General features: G+C 41.4%; 1 protein-coding gene across 13 annotated transcripts in view; it reads left to right on the top strand.

Annotated features, from left to right (window-relative positions):
* Positions 1-19,328, top strand: part of UNC13B (unc-13 homolog B) — a 214,306-nt gene that overhangs the window by 143,407 nt on the left and 51,571 nt on the right. For all 13 annotated transcript variants that reach the window (XM_055699323.1, XM_055699327.1, XM_055699328.1 and 10 more), the window contains 6 exons: positions 8,733-8,902; positions 9,741-9,856; positions 11,705-11,868; positions 14,494-14,644; positions 15,563-15,631; positions 18,462-18,551. In XM_055699323.1, coding sequence (XP_055555298.1) covers positions 8,733-8,902; positions 9,741-9,856; positions 11,705-11,868; positions 14,494-14,644; positions 15,563-15,631; positions 18,462-18,551 — 760 coding nt within the window. The remainder of the gene's footprint in view (positions 1-8,732; positions 8,903-9,740; positions 9,857-11,704; positions 11,869-14,493; positions 14,645-15,562; positions 15,632-18,461; positions 18,552-19,328) is intronic.

Raw genomic sequence — 19,328 nt, forward strand, 5'->3', positions numbered from 1 at the left:
TGTTGAGTAAGTAAATAGTACCCTCAATTTGTCATTGAACATGTTGTAAACCAAAATGGAGACATGAAATCCAGCAGCTGTTTTCTGAAGATTCTAGATGATCTCAGTCAACCTTAAACATCTTCATTCCCTTTAATGTGTGAGCTCTTCCCTTGCACCTTCTCTCTCTTTTCTTTTTTTTTCTTCCCTGTTTTTTCCTAAGCTGCTTGAGAGGAGCTCTTTCAGCACACTGAAATTTGTTTGTGTTTTAAAATTGGGCTCATATCAGCCCAGCTTTGTCTTTACACTGTACAGTACAAACAAAATTGTTTTTAAAGTATTTTTTAGCTACTCATTAATGTCAGAAAAATCTTCATGCTATTTTGAGCGAGTAAACCCTTGGCTTTATTTTTAGTTTAATCCAAGGTAACATTACTGCTTGGTAAGTAGTAAGTATACTTAGTGCATTTTGGATAACTAGTCACAATAGCAGTAAGTCTGTGTGGGAGATCTTCAGGACCTGGATTTACCATGCCAAGTAGTTACCATGGTATTTGCAGTGTGTTCCCTTCTAATTTTAGAAGCCTCAACAAATGCTGTGTTTAAAGATAGATAGTGCAATGTGATAAATGTCACAGTTCTAATGGTGCCACTGTTTAGATTTTATCGCCATGTCTGTGATTCAGCAGATAATATGCTGTTGGGCATTAGAACTGGTGCTACTTTCTGTTTTGCCTATGTCTAGGTGGTTGTTTTAATTGCCTTGGAATAGCAGGAGGAGATGAAGGAAATGAGAACAGTGACCAGATCGATGGCAGGAGGGCATTCAGTACTGGAATCAATGTGTGGTTTCATTAGTAGATGTCAAAGCTCACCTTACGCTGGATGAGAAGCGAGTCATTCAGAAGTGTATGCAGCACTGGTCTTCTACATGCTAATTTTCTTTTTTTTTTTTTTTTTTTTTTAATATTTATGGATCTTTTTTCAGCTTACAACTCTGAAAATTTTTAAGATTTTCTACCCTATAATAAAATGGCAATTCAAATCAACATATGCAGGCCAAAAATACCCATTACATACCAAGATTTTTTAGAAAAGATTGTCAGGACAATCAAGAGATTGTCAAATTTAAAGGGTTGGGGGTGTATGCTTGTTTCTTAGAATGAAGTTAATTTGTTATAGTAAGAGAAAGGTGTGCTGGTAGTTATTGAAAGCTTACCTTGCAGTAAACGTGAAAAATTTGGTGTTCAGAATATGTAAATGTTTCAGTGGATGCAAGGTACACGAGTAGCGGGAGGTCAGGTCAGTAACTAACGTGTGTGTCAGTATATGAGCAGCTGCTGTTCCTTTTCTGTTTGGCTTGGTGGACAGACTTGTTTATAGCTGGTGTTCGTTAAATGCCCAGTGTCTCTTATGCAGTCACAATTCCAGTGTCTTTCCAAAGGCTGGATACAGAGCCAGAAATCTGTGTGCATCAGTCATTATAATTATAGCATTGTTACTGTAATCCATGGCATGAACTGAGGCAGGCTATGTACAACTGAGTGTTAAAATTCTTTCTACAGACTCACTATAAATTTATGAAAAGCAGATTGAACACATTTTAAAATTTTTAACCCTTCAGTAGCCTATTTCAAATAGTTTTTCTTCGCTTATTTACAGTGATGGATGGAAAAGTATATTAACTTAAATACTTCTCCTTAAATATGACTTAGTTCCTTTTCTATATATTTTCAGAAAAAAAAGTTGTGGTAGGCTTGACCCAATTCAGAAGTCCAGATTTAGAACCTTACTTTAGAAAAGGCAAGGTTGGAGACACTTTGGGTTTCCATTATAAGTGCTATTTAGGTCATTACTAGCCTGTGTCACGGTAGGCATCTGCTTAGATTAATGACCAGAATAAACATATTCATGTTGTCTGTGCAGGTGGTTTGCAGGTCCTGTTTCTTTCCAGAAATTGTCTGCTTGTATATTTACATCTTTAGCTTTAGGAAGTGTGTTGTTGTAGAGAGGTTTTTGTGTCTTTCATAGGAGTTTGGAGACCTATGAAAATACCTGTCTGCTCAGTTCAAAGTTTTGCAGGCTTGATGCAGAGGCTCTGCGTGTGTGATGCTTGGCAGGATGAAGCTTGATGGAGGACTCCAGGTATCGCTGCAATACAGAAATGTGGTTCTGTGAGCAGGTATTGAGGAAACCCTGCTTCCCTTGGTTTTACATCCCATTCCCCTTCTGCAATAATCTCCTGTCCCTTTCCTGTAGTTACGATGAGCAGGCTTGTAGGTAGCCTCTCTCATTTGCCATGTAAGTTTCTCCTCAGTGCCCTCGGCAATCTTCCCTTGCCCTTAACTCTGGCTGGACAGAAGGCAGCACATGTTCTGCCTGCAGTTGGCTCTGAGTTGTCTGGATCAGTTGGTACATGGGAGCCAGGTGGCTGCAGGCTTTCCAGGGATGGCAGCTGCTGTGGGTTTCTTTTCTCCATCTAGCTGTAATTTTTTCACAAAACTTGGAACATAGAAGCTTTCATAACAAGTCTGCATAACTCTCATTTCCTTAGGAAACAGCCCAGTAATATTAGAGGGAAGATATTTTTTGCACTACTCAGTGCAGTTGGAGCAAGGCATTAATTCCTCATTTAGACATAGTTTAGACTGTCAGTGGAAAATACAGGCTTCCTAGTATCTTCCTTTGTAAAGGCTGAAGATGAGCATCCATTTGAATGGGTTACAATAGCAGACAGTGTTTAGCAGAATAAACTTGACCACGGGGCAGAATATCCTTTTAAGAGGGAGGGCTCTGGGCTTGTTTGGAGGCTGCTAGTCCATACCTTTTATTCAGGGAGTGCCCCAGTCTTTAATGACTGTGAGCACTAGAAGTTACTGCATTCAAACAGGACGTTGCTGTTTTTCTTGGTTTAGACCCAAAATGACTTGTTCATTCTACAGTAATATAGTAATATCCCCTGGAAGTTGTATGGTCTGAGTACTGCTGTGTCTGAAGCTTTCAATGGTAAGTTTGAAATCATTGTCTGGAACAGATTACATTGTCAACGAACAGTTTGCAAGACACATTATCACTGCAGAAGACTGAGTTAAAATAAATGCAGTGCCTCCTGCCAGCAGATAATCAATATTTTACTAGGATATGCAGAGCCCCACATGATACACATTCCTGTTAATCCTTTAGGGATGGTGCTATTGTACAGCTAACCACTGAGTTGTCACCCAAAAGCTTCTATTTGGTTCTGCGATTTTCCTTTCAGCTGCTGAGCCTGTTATCAAGTTCAGCATCTTTCAGTTACCTGTGTGGTTACATGTGACTGTTCCAGAGCTGTATTTTAGACTTCCCCTTCTGAGATCAGTGTGTTTATAAATGTTGCTGTAACTCTGTACCTTCAGCCTCCCTTCACTGCATGGCAGGTACCATTCAGTTTGTCTTGTTTTCTTTGTTCTCCAGGTACCACAGATACTGAAACTGGAACTCTGATAAAATCCTGCTTGTTTCCCTTCTTAGTTAATAATGTGAAACTTAAATGTGAATGCAGGCAGAGCTGATGCCTTGTGGCAAGCACCTGTTGGGAAGCTGAGTTAATGTAGTTAAGGGCATAATGCTCGGAGTCACTTTATCTGCTCTTTGTAGTTAGGAGAGCTGCACCATTAATTTGTCAGTCAGTGTTACAGCATTGGGTAACAGCAAAATGATTGTACTTGTTTCCCCAAGAAAAGAGCTTCATGCTAGTAAGAACAGAAAACTCACTTTGTTCTTAGACAGCAACAGCTGGATCTCAGGGCATATCATTGTGCTGTTGTGCTTAACTTCTAAGCTACTAAGGATTTTCGCTTTGTTCTCTTACCACTTCGATTTTGCCTTTGGTGTTTTATCCACTGTCCTTTTTTCTCCCTGATATAGGATACTTGGCATTGTTTAAAAATTAACATTTCCTGAGAAGTTTTCTGCCTTCCATTCCCATTGAGGTTGGCCACAGCAGAGCTGACAGCTGGACCCTGCCATGTCAAGATGCTTCCTTTGAACCGCATCCAAGTCTTCCTGCTTTTTCATCCAAACCATTTCCCATAGACAACTATTTTTCTGTTCCCTCTGTGTGTGTTGTTAAAACTCTTTACTGGACTTCCTCATACTGATTGCTACTACTCCTTCCTTTCTCATTTTCCAGAAATCACTTTGCTTTGTTTTGAAGCTTTGCTCCTCAGAAGCTCAGAACCTCCTGAAATGATCACAGGTCCTAAAGTCTTGCTGATCTGTTCTCTCCTGTGCATTTCCCCACCTCCTGCACTCTTATTCATTATTTCTGAAAGCAGCGCTGCTCTGTCTGTCCGTCTGCTGGTCTTTCTCTACCATTGCATGAAATGTCCCCTGTTCTGGCCCTTCCTGACAGCTGCATCTACCATGGTGCAGAAGGCAAACTGCTCACAGAATATGGCCATATAGATACTCACTAGACTCCTTGAACCATATTTTTTAAATAACAAAACACAACAAGCTACTTGGTTCTGGGATTGAACTGACCTACTTTTAAATCTGCAAAATATTGATGCTTCCTCTGTTCCCTCACTTCCATTGTTTGTTCTTGCTACATCTATTTGTTGCTTGTTTGTCTTTATCAGCCTGGCAGCTCTGCAAGGCAGGGGCTGTCTTATGCTCTGGAAGCTGCCAAGCACAGTGGAGTCCTGGCTGCATTTGAGGCCTCTGGGCTCTCCTATTCTTCAGGCAGAAAATATAAGAAAACAACATAATTTAAGGAAGCATCTTTATGGAGCAGTAAGGTCATGTTGGCATTGCACCTCTCCAGTCTGCACAGTGCGTTTTAGGGATGTACAGTCTGGGTCTCACTGCAGCATTAGTGGAATGAAACTGAGGGCTTGGTGAGTCCTGCAGGGTTAACATGCTGATAACACCTTTCTTGAGATGAGAAATTGATTAGAAAGAAAAGTTCATGTGGATGTGATACAAATGGACCTTCACCCTAATGGTTATTTACCAGACTCTGTCTTCTTAAGTGTCGGTTCACCAGTGTGAGCTAATGGTGTCAGAAGGTTATAGGTTTTCAATGTAGCGCACTCTGTGCTTTAAACTTACAATCTTTACTGTGGGTAAAGATAATTCTGTGAACTGCTAGGCACATGGTTTGTATGTATACCTTCGTATCTCTTATGGCAGAACTTTTGCAAACTGTCAGTGTTGCCACAATTTAACAAGGCTTATGACTGTGGCTTTAGCGTTCCTGTGGAAGTTCAAGTCCTGAAAATGTTGTTAGCACAAGCAGCAAATGATTAGCAAATCCAGCACACATGTCATTGGGCTTCTTGGTTCAAAATATGAATCATTTGACCAAAAGTGGTGTCCTGGTCATTCTTAGACCCTTCTTTTTCTTTCTCTTCACTTCTTGGAGATGACAAGGCACATGCAATAGTCCATCCCAGATGCCTGACATCATCTGAGCCAATTTGGGCCAACCTTTACAGATGGACAGAGGCCTGGGACTAAGAATTACTTTCTACAATTTTTTTTGTGAAAGTTGGAGCTAGATTAGAAGGATACAAATCACTAACTTCATTGTGGGAGGCACTGTAGTGTAAATTCAGCAGTTGTCTGTTCTGTTTAGCCACCAGTATACCAATTAGCGTGTGTGTGGGCAAGCCACTGTGTGTGCAGACCAGAATTAACTACAGCTTCGTGTGCTTGCGTGCTTCCCCTCAGCCCAGTTGCTAGCTGGGCATGGGAAGAGACTGGAGTATTGACAGTGCAGGGGATGTGTGTGGGGAACTGCTGGCTCGGGGTTGGGTAAGGCCAGAGGGGAACGTGGCAGAAGAGATGGAGGTAGAGAGTGGGACAGAAGGCAAGTCAGCAGATCCAGACTCAGCTGCTTGCAGTGCTTCTGCCACCACTGGCTTCAGGCAGAAAAACCTCATGGAAAAAAATTCACTATTTATTTGATTTTAATTTTTCTTAAAGTTTTGGTGTGCTTTTTCTTGAAAATTTTACTTTACTTGGTACCTTGAATTGTAAAAGTAAGTTCTTTAAAAATAGCGCTAGTGTAAATGTCAGGACAATATGCACATAAAAGAAAGAGACAATTTCTGAGCCATGTACAAAGGGAACCTAGTTTCCTGTCTCTTACACTCTGGAATGGGCCTGAAAGCTTTTGGTAGTTTCTTCCTTGCAATGGGGTCACAGAGTGTTTCTTCTCTCTGTATCCTCTTGGGAAAGCTGTGGGAGCTCAGCTGTGGGAGGCTGGACGGACGTACATGTGCACACAGTGAAATCAAGCTTCACAAAAAAGTAGGAAGAAGTGGGGCGGCTCCTGTGTTAATGAAGGGGAAAGTTTCTAGCAGCAGAGCTTGTTAGCCTGTTGTGATGTTAGCAGTTGTGATGCATAATATAATTTCTCATTAGTTAGAAAGCTTGTTATTAGCCAACAAGCCCAAGACCCCACTATTCAATGTTCTGTTTTGGGGTGCTCCCTGTAAGGTGAACTGGTGTTTGACACAACTGTCTTGCTTCACTGAAAGCAAGAGCTGTGATTTCTACAGACCTAGATGGTGATGTTTTGCTGTGAGCAAGTGGTAAGGCTTACTCTATGGCATGGGAGCAGTTTAAGGAATACGGGTGGAGCAGTCTCTTAAAAACAGCCAAAAAATGTGTGATGAAATAGAAGCTTCAATAGCTCAGTAAATGCTACTGGAAAGTTTCCTGAGGCACTTAGTAGTGAGTTAGGTTGCAGTAGCCTAGTGAAGGATGATATCCAGGAGCATGGAGTGATGCATGTGGGACCACTTAAGGTAGCTGTAGGTCTAAACAGTGAATGTTTTCCTAAAGGAAAGAGCAAGTTTCTGACCATTGGTAGCAAAGAAACAAGATCAAAGCACTCCTAACAAAAAAAAAAAAAAAAAAAAAAGTCATGGTGTGCCAGAAGTCTGAAGAAGTCAGGAGCTAACTTGCTAGTGCTTTGTAAATGGCACTGTGTGCCAGTCTGTGTTTTTAGTGCCCATGCACTTCGGAACACTAAGCCTCTATGGTACTGCCAGGCTATACGTTAGTGCACCATGTCAGGAACAGAGGACTTTTACATGCTTATGCTGTGTTGCTGGTATATATGGCAATGTACTGAGATAAATTTGAGAGCTACAGAGAGCAGCAGTCCAAGCATTCCCTGCTTGTGAATGCTTGCTGCACAGTTTTGTTAAAGGAAGACATCCTTGAAGTAGAGGAGGAGGAAGGGGCAAATAAAGGCAGGAGAGAAACACTGAACCTTCTTATGTCTGGAGTCTAAATACAGCTTTGATTGCACAGCAAAAGCAGGGAGCAGCAATGCTTTCTGCTCCTGATCAGAACTGCATGGAATCACCTCTAACTTTCCCTGTATAATTGCCATCTATTCCTCTGTACTGGAAAAATCAGTAGGAGCTGCAAGGACATCTGTTAAGCGGTCCTGAATGACAATGGTGGCAATAGCAGCCCAAATGATTTCTTGGAAGAGAGCTTGCTAATACCAGTCACTGCCACATCTTATTGACCAGGCTTAGCAGATCACTTGTGACCCATTTCTTCCTTCTCTCTGTTACTTAGCAACAGATGCAGCATGTTAATGTTAAAAAGGCTGGAAAACAGGCCTTGAGCAGACTTTGCCTGTTTTCATAGGTTTTATTTCCTTGAGGGCAGACGTTTGTAGTGGTTATGGTGAGTAATCACCCTTGTCATGGTCTCATATGAGCATTCAGATTGCTTTATTGTATTGCATGCCCTGCAAATGAGCAGAGCTCTTATAAGCTGCTTCTACCCACTTCTGACATCCAGGAGCCTATTTGGATCTACAGAAGGTATCTGAGCACTTAAAAAGAGGGGGAGGCAGCAAATTTTGCCTGTGCATTAAGCTAGAGGGTGCCAATTCAGCAAACAATAAATTGCTTTTTTTAATGAAAATGTCTTTACTGCTCTGCCCAGAGCACAAAGTATCAGACTGAGCTGTGAATAATAGGCAGAATCAATGCTAATAAATAAAAAAACACCAACTTTGTAACTACTGTATCCCACCCTTTCCTCCCAAACACAGGCGATGTCTATATCATCTGACTGTAATGTATTAGATGTTAATACACTACTGCTCTGTAACTATCTCAAAGTAAGAGAGCTACCTCTGCCTGAGCTATTTCTCTTCTATTAGAAAATGGCATGAAGGATGTTTGTCTTAGACCTTGATCATACTATCCTAAATACCGCACTTGCATAAACACAAGCCTTTAACGTAATCTTTAAAGCCTACAGAAGATCCTTGATGGAGAGAGCTATCAGAAACTAATGAGATGCTTATCAGCGTTTTTGGGGTGCATGCGCTGAGATTACCAGCCTAGCTATTACCAGGCTTTTGTGGGCTTCACAGCAAAAGCAGTAACAGTGAAGAGAATTCCCAGGTTCAGCGAGCTGCTGCTGAGAGTGAGCATGAGTAGAAGAGTCACAGCCACTTAGCAAGCCTGAAGTTGGTGGCTGCAGTCAGGACAGGGCACTCCTTCAGCATACATCTGAAGTTCAGTACCTACCGTGTCACAGGAGCCTGCACCAAAATGTTGTTGTGGAGTTCCTATCAGACGCTTCACTTGTAAACAATGCCTGTTTATTTAGATTTTGTTTATGCATTCCTCTACTGTTGGACAAGTGGGTCAAGAGGAATGTGAAGCATGTAGCATATAAAAGTTGGCTGCATTACGTGCTCTTCCACATTGTGTTTGTCTTGTTTGCAGTGAGTGCCATAATTCTTCTGACCGGATCAAGGTGCGAGTGTGGGATGAAGATGATGACATCAAGTCTCGTGTCAAGCAGAGACTGAAACGCGAGTCAGATGATTTCCTGGGGCAGACAATCATTGAAGTCCGTACTCTGAGTGGAGAAATGGATGTGTGGTACAACCTTGGTGAGCCGGGCTTTGGAGTTGAAAACATGTCACATGTTAGTTTGGGAATGTTTGAGAGTGCTTGGGTGCATACAGACAGTTTGCAAGAAAGGAAAAAAAAAAAGGCTCACATGATATCAAGGGGTGTATGATGGTGCTGTAGAGCAGCTACACGGCTTTGATCTCAGTTAAAATGAAGAGGAGTCTAACATGTCAGAACGCTTTCCCTGTCAGGCATTGGAAAGTACAAAGGGTAAAATGCTCGGAGGACGGCTGGATTCCACCTGTGCTGGTGGACACATTTCCTATCCTGTGCCCTTTTTTATGCAAACACAAGCATTTCACTAGTCTGTAAGACTTGCAAGTACACTGCACTGGGCTGGGAAGTTGTTGAGACCTTTCCCAGTGACCAAAATAGAACGTTGTGGAAGGTACTGGGAAGTAACCAGATGGTGCTGAATTGACCGGCATAGTAATAATCCTAGGAGGTCCAAAATCTTCTTGACAGGGAAAACCAGTAATTCCTAGAAGCTCAGGAATATGGTGAAGTCATGAACAAGTTCCACATCAGTCAGCCCTGTTCCTAGGGGTAAGGCTCTGTCCTTGGTGGTTCCAGTTCAGCTGACTGAATCTGAGATCCTGTAGCACATTTGCTGTCAGAAAGACTGTCTTACATCTAGAAACATACTTTGTTCTGGCTAGATGTGTCATAGTGAGGGTGTATTAGAAAGTTTTCTCCATGGTGACTCTGATCACAGGCTCAGCCTGAGCTTCCAGCAGTTCCTTTTCCAGTGTTGTCACCCCAGTTTTGTTCTGACCATGAACAATGTGTCTAATTGCTAATGATCTTTCTTTCTAGAGAAGCGAACAGATAAGTCTGCAGTGTCCGGGGCTATTCGCCTGCAAATCAGCGTGGAGATCAAAGGGGAGGAGAAGGTGGCCCCATATCATATTCAGTACACTTGCCTTCATGAGGTAAGAAGCTGGTTCAGCTCAGTCATCACCATGTTCCTTCTGTCTGTTGAAGAAACGATTTTCTGATTTTTCTTTCCTTGAAATGTTCCTCCGTACCCTAGATGAGCTTCCTTTTCCTTGCTGTGTGGGCCTGGGAACATGCTGAATCATCAGACCTGCGTTTGTCAGGGAGGCAAACCTAAAAAAGAGTCAGGGAGCCAGTCCCTCGCGTTGGGGGCTGGCTGGCTCAGTCTGTCCCACTGCCACAGCTGTGCTGCTGCCAGGCAGAGATCAGGCACTGGTCCAGCTTAAGAGCCCCCCGTGAGTTCAATGTGGAAAAAACTCCAAATTTCCTTGAGTGATGTTTTCAGCATGTACTGTACCTCTGTCTTTCTTTGGAGAAGGTATACTAAAATGCTTTGTGAGTAAATACTGAACTGGGGAGCTCTTTGACTCTGGCTGTTGAGTGATGCAGGTATTGGCAGTATAAATTCTTTTGTGCTGCTGCACTGGTGTGTACTTATGAACAACTGTGGGGGAAGAGAAGATAAGCTGCAGTTACTGTGTACTGACCTGCCCCAGGATGGACTGAGCTGGGCAGGCAGTGCTGCAGAAGTTGGGAGAAATCCAAAGATGACTTGTGAGAAGGACTAAAGGGAAAACCCTGTCTCGGAGAACGCATGGTGCCTAGTCTGTCTATCAGAGACAAAGCAGGTGGCAGCGTCAGTCTCTTCAGTGCCTGAATAAGGAAGAATAGGCAAAGCCCCTTTCATCTGACGTATGAAAATATCATGAGGTCCAGCCTGTTTAAGCAAATTCAGATTATAAAACAAGGGCAGATGTATCAGGAATGTTAACTTACAGGCACAGCATATTTATCCAGATGCTGGGCTAGATGAGCCCTGCTGTGTCTTCTGGCCTTACCAGGGAACAGACAGATACGAAGCTCAGAAAAACACCAGAAGGCTTCTTGTAGTAGGCTGTGTTGTGTCCATCAGTACATATTTGCCATTTTTTACAGTAAGCTGTTTGGTTTTTCCCTTCTGAAATGCATGATCACTCACTGTCTTCTTTTTTTGCGAATATATCTCTTTTTTAAGTATCACCTTCTTTCATTTATGTATAATAAAAAGAAGATGATTTACAACTGGAATAATTTGATCAGGAAAAGTAGTAGTGTAAAGTAGAGTCCTCTAGGTCCTAATGAGATCATTAGACTTTTGCATCCTTCACTACAGGGAGCCAGCTGTCTGAAAGGCTGATGAATCTGTACGTGACATGAATTTGAGGGTTAGTGAGAAATCTACTGAACTGAATATGCAATTTCTGCACAGTAATGATAGCTGAAAGCTTTTGCAGTGTTAGATAAAGTGAAAGGTTATGTTGAATAATAACGTGAGTGTCTAGTTATTAGGAGTGATCTTAAGGATGTCCTTTTCAGGAAAAAATACAGTATCTGTTTGGACTGTTCTGCTGTATAATAACAATAATTAAAAAGCTGATACAGAGCTGTTACATCAGCTACTTTAAATAGCTTGTCCATCTTAAGGCATTTCATTCTGAGGACAGAAAGGTGTAAGTTTCAGGAATCTAATTAGTTTGTGGTTTCACTGCATTGAAACACTCCTCTGCATCATTCACAATGTCTGCTGAGTGAAGTTGTGGGTATGCATGCAAAAAATTCAGCTAGGAGCACTCAAGAAGAAAAGCTAAAAGCAGAAAAATACATAGTGGGTAGAGGGAAAGAAAAAGGGAGGAGAGCAAAGAAGTTTGTGATTGTGCTGCCTTCTCAGTTCCAAGTTCTCCATGAAACTCACTTGGAGGTTTCAGCAGCCTCACATATGATTTCATTCCTGTTTTGTATTTCAGAACCTCTTTCACCATCTCACAGATGTGCAAGGGAATGGGGTGGTGAAGATCCCTGATGCCAAAGGAGATGATGCCTGGAAGGTGTATTTTGATGAAACGGCTCAAGAGATCGTGGATGAATTTGCGATGCGTTACGGCATTGAATCAATATACCAGGCCATGACGTAAGATGCATTTCGTGTGGTCTTTCGTGCATTTAGGCGGTGTAACTAATTGATGTGGCTGTAATATTTAGAAGATTAAAAGTGTTGATAACGGAAGGCTTGGCAGTGATGGCTGCTCCTTATAGGTCTTATTGTGAGCAGGAAGAGACTGCCTATCTCTGAATCACTGGTTTCCTCAAAGTCTAGAAGTTAATGTCTGACACAGTGCTGGAATTAAGCATCTATCTGAATAGTTTCTGTGACTACCTTTAAAACTAATTCTAAGGAATTACACCAACTTCAGTAGTGTAAATGACCATATTTTACTTTTGATAATTGAGCACTCTTGTTTTACAAAGATGCTGCCCAAGGATGCCACTGAAGGTTTCTGGTAACGTGAGAAGGGATGAGGTTTTGTGACCGTTGTTTGTCCTACATGTCTGCTGTGGCAATTGATATAGACCTTTGAAGTCACTCATTTCCCAGGTGCTGCTGAAGGCATTTATAGGAAGTTTGAGTAACTGAGACACTGATTTGTCCTCTTTGGAGCTAGGCTAATGCAGTTCTTGATCTTCAAAGAGAGTTTTTCTTGTCATGATACTTTTACCTGGATTAGGGATTAGCCATTCTTCCTCTTAAAGACTAGTAGTGCTGTGCTTAGCTCATTTCTTATTTCGAATGTGGTATTAAATACAGCAGACAAAAGTGAACTTCTGCACATTAGAAGCTGAACGTTTTGGGATCTGGGTGCTTGCATGTGTTATGATTGGTACATATGTCACCTTGCAGGGACCTTTTCTGTCTATTGATTTAAGCTGAAGTGGAAAAGAATTGGAAGGTGCCTCCAGAGGTCTAGTCCCTGCTTATAGTAAGGCTGACTTGGAAGCTGGACTGGACTGCTCAGAGCCTCTTCCAGTTTGTTGAAAATTTCCAAGGATGGAGATCTACCACCGCTCTGAGCTTCTGTCCTCAGGCTGTATTACTCTGGGGAAGAAATTCCTGGTTGAAATGCAAATTTGAAAATCCTACTTTGAATTTCCTGTGCTGTAACTCCTGCATTTCACTGCTTATCCTTCAGTCTTCCCTCTAAAAGGATTTTTGGCTGGCTCAATCTTCTCACTAACCCTCTCCTCTCTGCTAAGTAGTTCAAGACATTGATTAGATCACCACTCCCCATGCTTTCTCTTCTTCAAGCTAAACAAAGCTGTTTGACGTGTCTGTCTTTATTTATCAAGTTCCTAAATAACCAATTGGTGCATAGGTACCGTGTACCAAGCAAGCTAGCATTCAGGCATGCGTGTCGTGTTTGTCTGAAACACTGACTTCTGAATTCCTGTGAAATTCTCGTTGGAGCTTTGTTGGTTATAATCATTTGTAGGTTAATGAGCACTGTGATGAGTCAGAGAGATGGAACACCTCAGAGGGATGGATCACCTCTCCTATGAGGAAAGGCTGCAAGAGTTGGGCTTCTTCAGCCTGGAGAAGAGAAGACTCCAAGTAGACTGTATTGCAGCCTTTCATTACTTAGAGAGGGCTTAGAAGAAAGGTGGGGACAGACTTCTTAGCAAGGCCTGTAGCGAGAAGACAAGGGGTAATGATTTTAAACTGATAGAGGGTAGATTAGACTGGATGTAAGGAAGAAAGTTTTTACCACGAGGCTCATGGAATACTGAACAGGTTGCCCAGAGAGGTGGTAGATGCCCCATCCCTGGAAACATTCAAGGTCAGGTTGTGCAAGGCTCTGAGCAACCTGATCTAGTTGAAGATGTCCCTGGTCATTGCAGGGGGGGTGGGCTAGATGACCTTTAAAGGTCCCTTCCAACCCAAACCATTCTGTGATTCTATGAGTTCCTGAGGGAGAGAGCTGCATTTAGAAAATAATTCCCAGATATAGTTCAGGAGCTCAGTGAGGATTCCTGCTTCAAAAGTACTGCTCAAAAATGGCCCGACTCTCTTGTCTGGAATGAACTTTACTTGCCATGTCCCATAAGATCAGACCTCTTAAGCTCTGATTCCCCCCCTCCGACAAATTTTCTTTGATTTTTTAATCTTTTCACAAGCCCAGATGCTTCTGGCATCATTTTGAGATTTCCTGCAGGAGGGTTCCTTGCATTTTAATGAGAACAGTTAAATGAGAAAATGCAATTGAGTGTGCGTGCTTCCTGCAGGCTGGAAGGGTTAGCCCTAAGGAATCACATATCAGTGCAGCACAGAAATACTAGTGTGTGGTCTCACTGTGCTTGAATGCTTTCCAGTTGCTGCTGGCTCACGTTACCTCAGAACCTGTGGCTGCCTCAAGTGGCAGCAAATTGTGTAGATTTCCTTGTGTCAGGCTGTTCTAGGAATTGACATCAGGACGCAGGCTATCACCTAAGTCACAAGCTGTTGGCATCAAATAGCTGAGATGCTGTTCTATGATTTGGAAAGGGCTGTACTGAAGGGATTTCTACTGTTTTGAGCATGTCTGTTGCCTAGGTGGCATCTTTCTGAAAAAGCTCTGAGATGCTGGAGATTTACAGAAGGGGAGAAAACAGAACTTCTATCTGTTCATGATGCCAGCCAGAATAAGGGGGCTATTAACAGTATAGAGTCAAGTTCTGCTACACAAAAGACACCAGAATGACTTACAGAACTGTCCTTTTGCAGGCATTTTGCATGTCTTTCTTCTAAATACATGTGCCCAGGCGTGCCAGCTGTGATGAGCACCTTACTTGCCAATATCAATGCTTATTATGCACACACAACTGCCTCCACAAATGTGTCTGCTTCGGATCGCTTTGCAGCCTCCAATTTTGGGGTATGTCCGCGTGCTTGGTGATGTTACAATTGGACTTCTGTAATTTGCCTACAGTGCATCTGCCTGTCAATAAATAACTTGTTCTTTTTAAAGAACGTTAAATCTGTGAGGCGTTGGAAGCTGTGGAGCTCTTCTAGACTAGACAAAAAGCATGGGTTTATTGTCATCATCATCACACATTTTAGATATTAATCAGTATAACGCATTGTGATGTTTATTCTTCGTGTTCAAATTACACTGGAGCACAGATGGTATGGAATGAGCCCATAATATTAAACTCTGTGTGGTGATGCTGTTGATAAAATATACTGTGTGATCTGATCGTTTCAGAACTTACTTTGTTTTTAAAAACGGCAACCGCTTTAAGAAAAAAACAAAAACAAAAGTCTATTCCCCTAATGGTTAAAATGTTTTTGGAAAAGTTCTTGCTTCCTGTCAGACTAAGAATTTATAGTTTGAATGGGGAGGTGTTCGCAGTGCCCAATCCGAATCCATTGGAGAGACTTGGCCTTGAGAAGATAGAACTAACAGATAAGATCTTAGAGCTGTTGCATTGCTCTGAATTAGACCCTTTTCTACCTGTTTCATTATTCGTCTCTCAATATTTTCTCGTAAATATAAGTTTGGTGCAAATTGCAAGCTAGAAATCAGGGGGGTTTGTTCTGCCTCTACTTCAGAGTGATAATGGAGTATTTTTCTGACAATTCTAATGTTACACAGACTTCAGAAATAATTACAGTGTAAGAGTAAATCCAAGAATTGAAGGAAAATAGTGTTTGTGCAATATCATGCATACACAGTGCTTCCTCCTGCTCTCCTGAGAACTGACACTAATTCCCTGATATCCTGCTGCTTACTCTGAACATTGATTGAACCAGTGATGCTAGGTAACGTTTCTTGGTGTTTTCTGTTCAACAGAAAGAACGATTTGTGAAGCTTCTGGACCAGCTTCATAATTCACTTCGGATTGATCTCTCAATGTACAGGGTGAGAGGGAATAAACAGAATCCTTTCAGCCATACTGGTGGGCAGAGGGGAGACACACCTGTTGGTTTTCTCTTTACGTTTCTCACCTTTTGGGTACTTCATGTCTTACGGAATTGTCATGACAAGCTTGTTGCTCGAACACACCGTTTTGTTTTCCTCGCGGATAGAACTTAAACCGTGGGTTTTTTCTTCCATTATAAATTCTTCAGTACCTCTGAAATAGTTTAAGGATAAGTTAAGTGAACTATGCTCATCCCTGATGCTTTCCCAGAAAAATGAGTTGGACTGGATTAGTTAGAATTATTCTTATCAGCTATTTCAGGTGTCATCTACAAAGGGAAAAAGATACTTGTTCTCCCCGAGTAAGACAGAAATGTTTTAGAGGACCTGCAGCCATGTTGTCACTTACTTTAGGTTTGGCATACTTGAATCACTGTCCTTGACTCTGGATCTACAAGATGTGCTCTCAGGTTGAGATCCCCCCCACTTCAGCATATGGGAAAGAGATGAGTTTCAAATGTTGGCATCAGTTCATTAAGCTTCTTAAACCCTATGGTTTCTTTCTTTGCTACTCCAGAGTCAACCTAGTCTTATCATGTGATTTGGCTCTTCTTTTAATTCCTTGCTGTATTATTTTAATTAGTGAATAATTAATTGAAAAATTTAAAAATGGTGGCAAAACGTGAGCTTTGTTTTTATTTATTTACTTAAAAAGTAGATCCTCTTCTGATTAGTGCATTTGTCTGAACCACAGTAAAACATATAGAGGAGAGAAACATGATTGGACTAAGAGAAGTGCATTAGGAAGATAAACAAAAAGGACAAGGGGCAAAGTGCAAAAGAAGATGAAAGGAATGTTGTGTAGGGAGCTACTGTAAAGCTACACTACTAGTAAGAGAAGTTCTAAAGAAAGCACTGATTCACTGAGTAGCGGAGGGAAAATTATCGACACATGGCAGTAGGAATCTGTAGCGTTGATGCCTTTTTTGTTTGCTTGGTCTTCAATAAAAGCTGCTTCCTGGTGGCTAATGCAACTAAACCATGGACAACAAGTGAGGTCTTAAGTAAAGGACGAGGAAAGATTTGTGTTGTTTAAATAATTCAGATGTTATTTAATTGGTAGTATATTTAGAGAAATGGCTGAAGCTAATTAGGAGCTCGCAGTAATTTTAGGACCCCTGGAGGGCACGTTAAGTTCTAGAAGAAAAAGGTTTTAGTTTTGAGCTTTCAAGACAGGAGGTGGCAGTTTACAACTTAAATTATCCAGATTAAGCCTCCTTCTCCCCCCAGTTTAATCAAGATGTCTGTAAGCACTTAAAACAACTAATAACCAGCAGTGTGGTTTTGTGAAAAAGTGTCAAACTAATGTGTGTTCCTTCCAGGGCAGGGTGGCAGGTCAGGAGGGAGAGGTGGAGCCCTATCGAGTAGCTCCAATGCTTGTTTCTGAAAAGCGTTTTGTAAGCAAGTGCAGTTATTCTGTATGCATGCCAGTTGTCCTTCTTGTTCGTTGTTCACTAGCTGACATAACCATAGAGGAGATTGAATTTCAATATAGATAATGTTATCTTTTCCTGATTGTTGTTCCTAATGAAGAACACGCATTCAGTCCCTAACGTTTATCCAATGGATTGTGTTTAAATCTTGACCCACGGAAGTCTTTGATTTTGGAAATACCCTGCATGCCAGAGTCTGTGTGTGGATAACTTAACTCTAAAAGGAATCTAGGAATAAGCATCTACAAATGGCTGTAAAGAGCATTAAATTGCTTGCAGCAGTTAGCTGAACTGCAGCAATACTCAATTGCTGTCAAGAGACAGCATATTTTTCTGCAAGTCCTCATTAATAAATGAAAGCTTGTTACCCTCTGTCCTTTTTACCATGGTCTCTAATAATTTTTGAATGTGCAAATATGAAGATAGTGTCCAAGTGAAGGTTGTCTTTGCTATTTTACTCACAGCAAAACCAGTCACATCAGTTGAATGTAAGAACATACTGAGGAACGTGAATGTTGTTAAAGGATGCAGGAAGGAAAGAGTGGAAATATAGGAAAGGGCACAGTGCCTGAGGTCAGAAAGGGAACAGTGTCCTGCAAGAAGCAAAGCTTGTTGAATTCAGCATATACATTTACATGCGTATATGTATGTACCTACACACATGCACATGTATGTATCATATCTGGAAGGGATAATGAAACTTGTAATTTCAGTGGAACCCAGAGAGGGGAAGAGGAAGCTATGGCTACAGACAGTGGGGCAGTGGGCAAAATGTGTAAAATAAACGGATTAGAGCGAAGGAGGCACCAAAGGGTATGTGCTTAGCTTGGCAGATTGGATCTTCCAGCCGACTGAGTGGTTACAATGACTTCTTATACGGAACAATGCTCGTTTCCCCTTCTCAGTCCAGTTTATTTCTCTGGATAGGATGCTAATATACCACACCTCTTGGTGTCTCAGAAGAAAAGCCAAAACCCATCTGGTGAGTGCAGAAAGGAAATGGCCTGCACAAGCAACCTCAAGCAGGAGGCCAGGGCTGCTGGTGGCAGGGCTGTTGCTCCCTGCCTGCTGCTCCTACAGCCAAGGAGAGATCTGCCACCGAGGGCTGCCACTCTCCTGGCATCCACAGACTGTATATTCACATGAGAAGCTATTTAATTAAGCAAGCAGATAAACTCCTACAGCAAAAAGGCCTTTTTTATTGAGCATTGTTTTGAGCCGTACAAGCTTGTCAAGCAGGAAATGTTTCCAAGACACTTTCCTTATTTAGCTCATGCTTAAAGCCTTGCATAGATCTGGCTGTGCTTTCCAACAGGATTTCCCTTTTTTGTCGACAGAATAACTTCCCAGCCAGCAGCCGCGAACGTCTGCAGGACCTGAAGTCTACAGTGGATTTGCTGACCAGCATCACTTTTTTCAGGATGAAGGTAGTGTTATGGGTGGGAATGGGAATGGTGGGGCCTTTGCAGTTTTTGTCCCAGGGGTTGGTTTCCTGTTTTCAAACCGTTGTGTCATGTCATTGTGCTTTAGATACTTCAGAAGAAGGGAGATCATGTGCTGACCATGTAATAAACACCCACATTTTATCTTTACTTCACTGTATTTTGCATCATGAAGATGAAAGTTGTTTTTTCCCCTGGGGTTCTTCAGTCATAAATATGGCACAAAATGATAATTAAAAAAAAACCAAACCCACAAAGAAAGAAAATTTTCTGATTTACTTTTTTAAATACCATTAGGAAGCCTTTCCTATAAAACTGTCTATAACATTTGTCAGTCACTACCATCTCTTCACCATCTTTTATCTAATAAATAGATTTAAATCTATTTCTTGGAAGATAAGATACTGAAATGGGATAGTATCTCTCAGTAGAGATCCAAGACAGTTGCTATGAATGCTAATGTGCTGGTTCTGTACTTAAGTTTATTGTTCTAGCAATGTGTAATGACATTAATTTTAATGCCTACTTTTTAATTTCTAAAACTTTTAAAGAATATTGTTGTATATTTTGTTGCATGTGTTGCAGATATCACATAGTAAGATCTATCTTACCGAAACCAAAACAAATCTTTAATATGAGCTGTTTCAGGAAGTGCTTAAAATTTTACTCTTAAACCCTAGGGTAAATGATGTTTTAAAAATGTATTTCTAAATTCTTCATTCAGATAGTATGTCTGTATTGAAAGTTTGCTTTATATAGAAA

Source organism: Falco cherrug, chromosome Z, assembly GCF_023634085.1.
Source record: "Falco cherrug isolate bFalChe1 chromosome Z, bFalChe1.pri, whole genome shotgun sequence".
NCBI lineage: Eukaryota > Metazoa > Chordata > Aves > Falconiformes > Falconidae > Falco > Falco cherrug.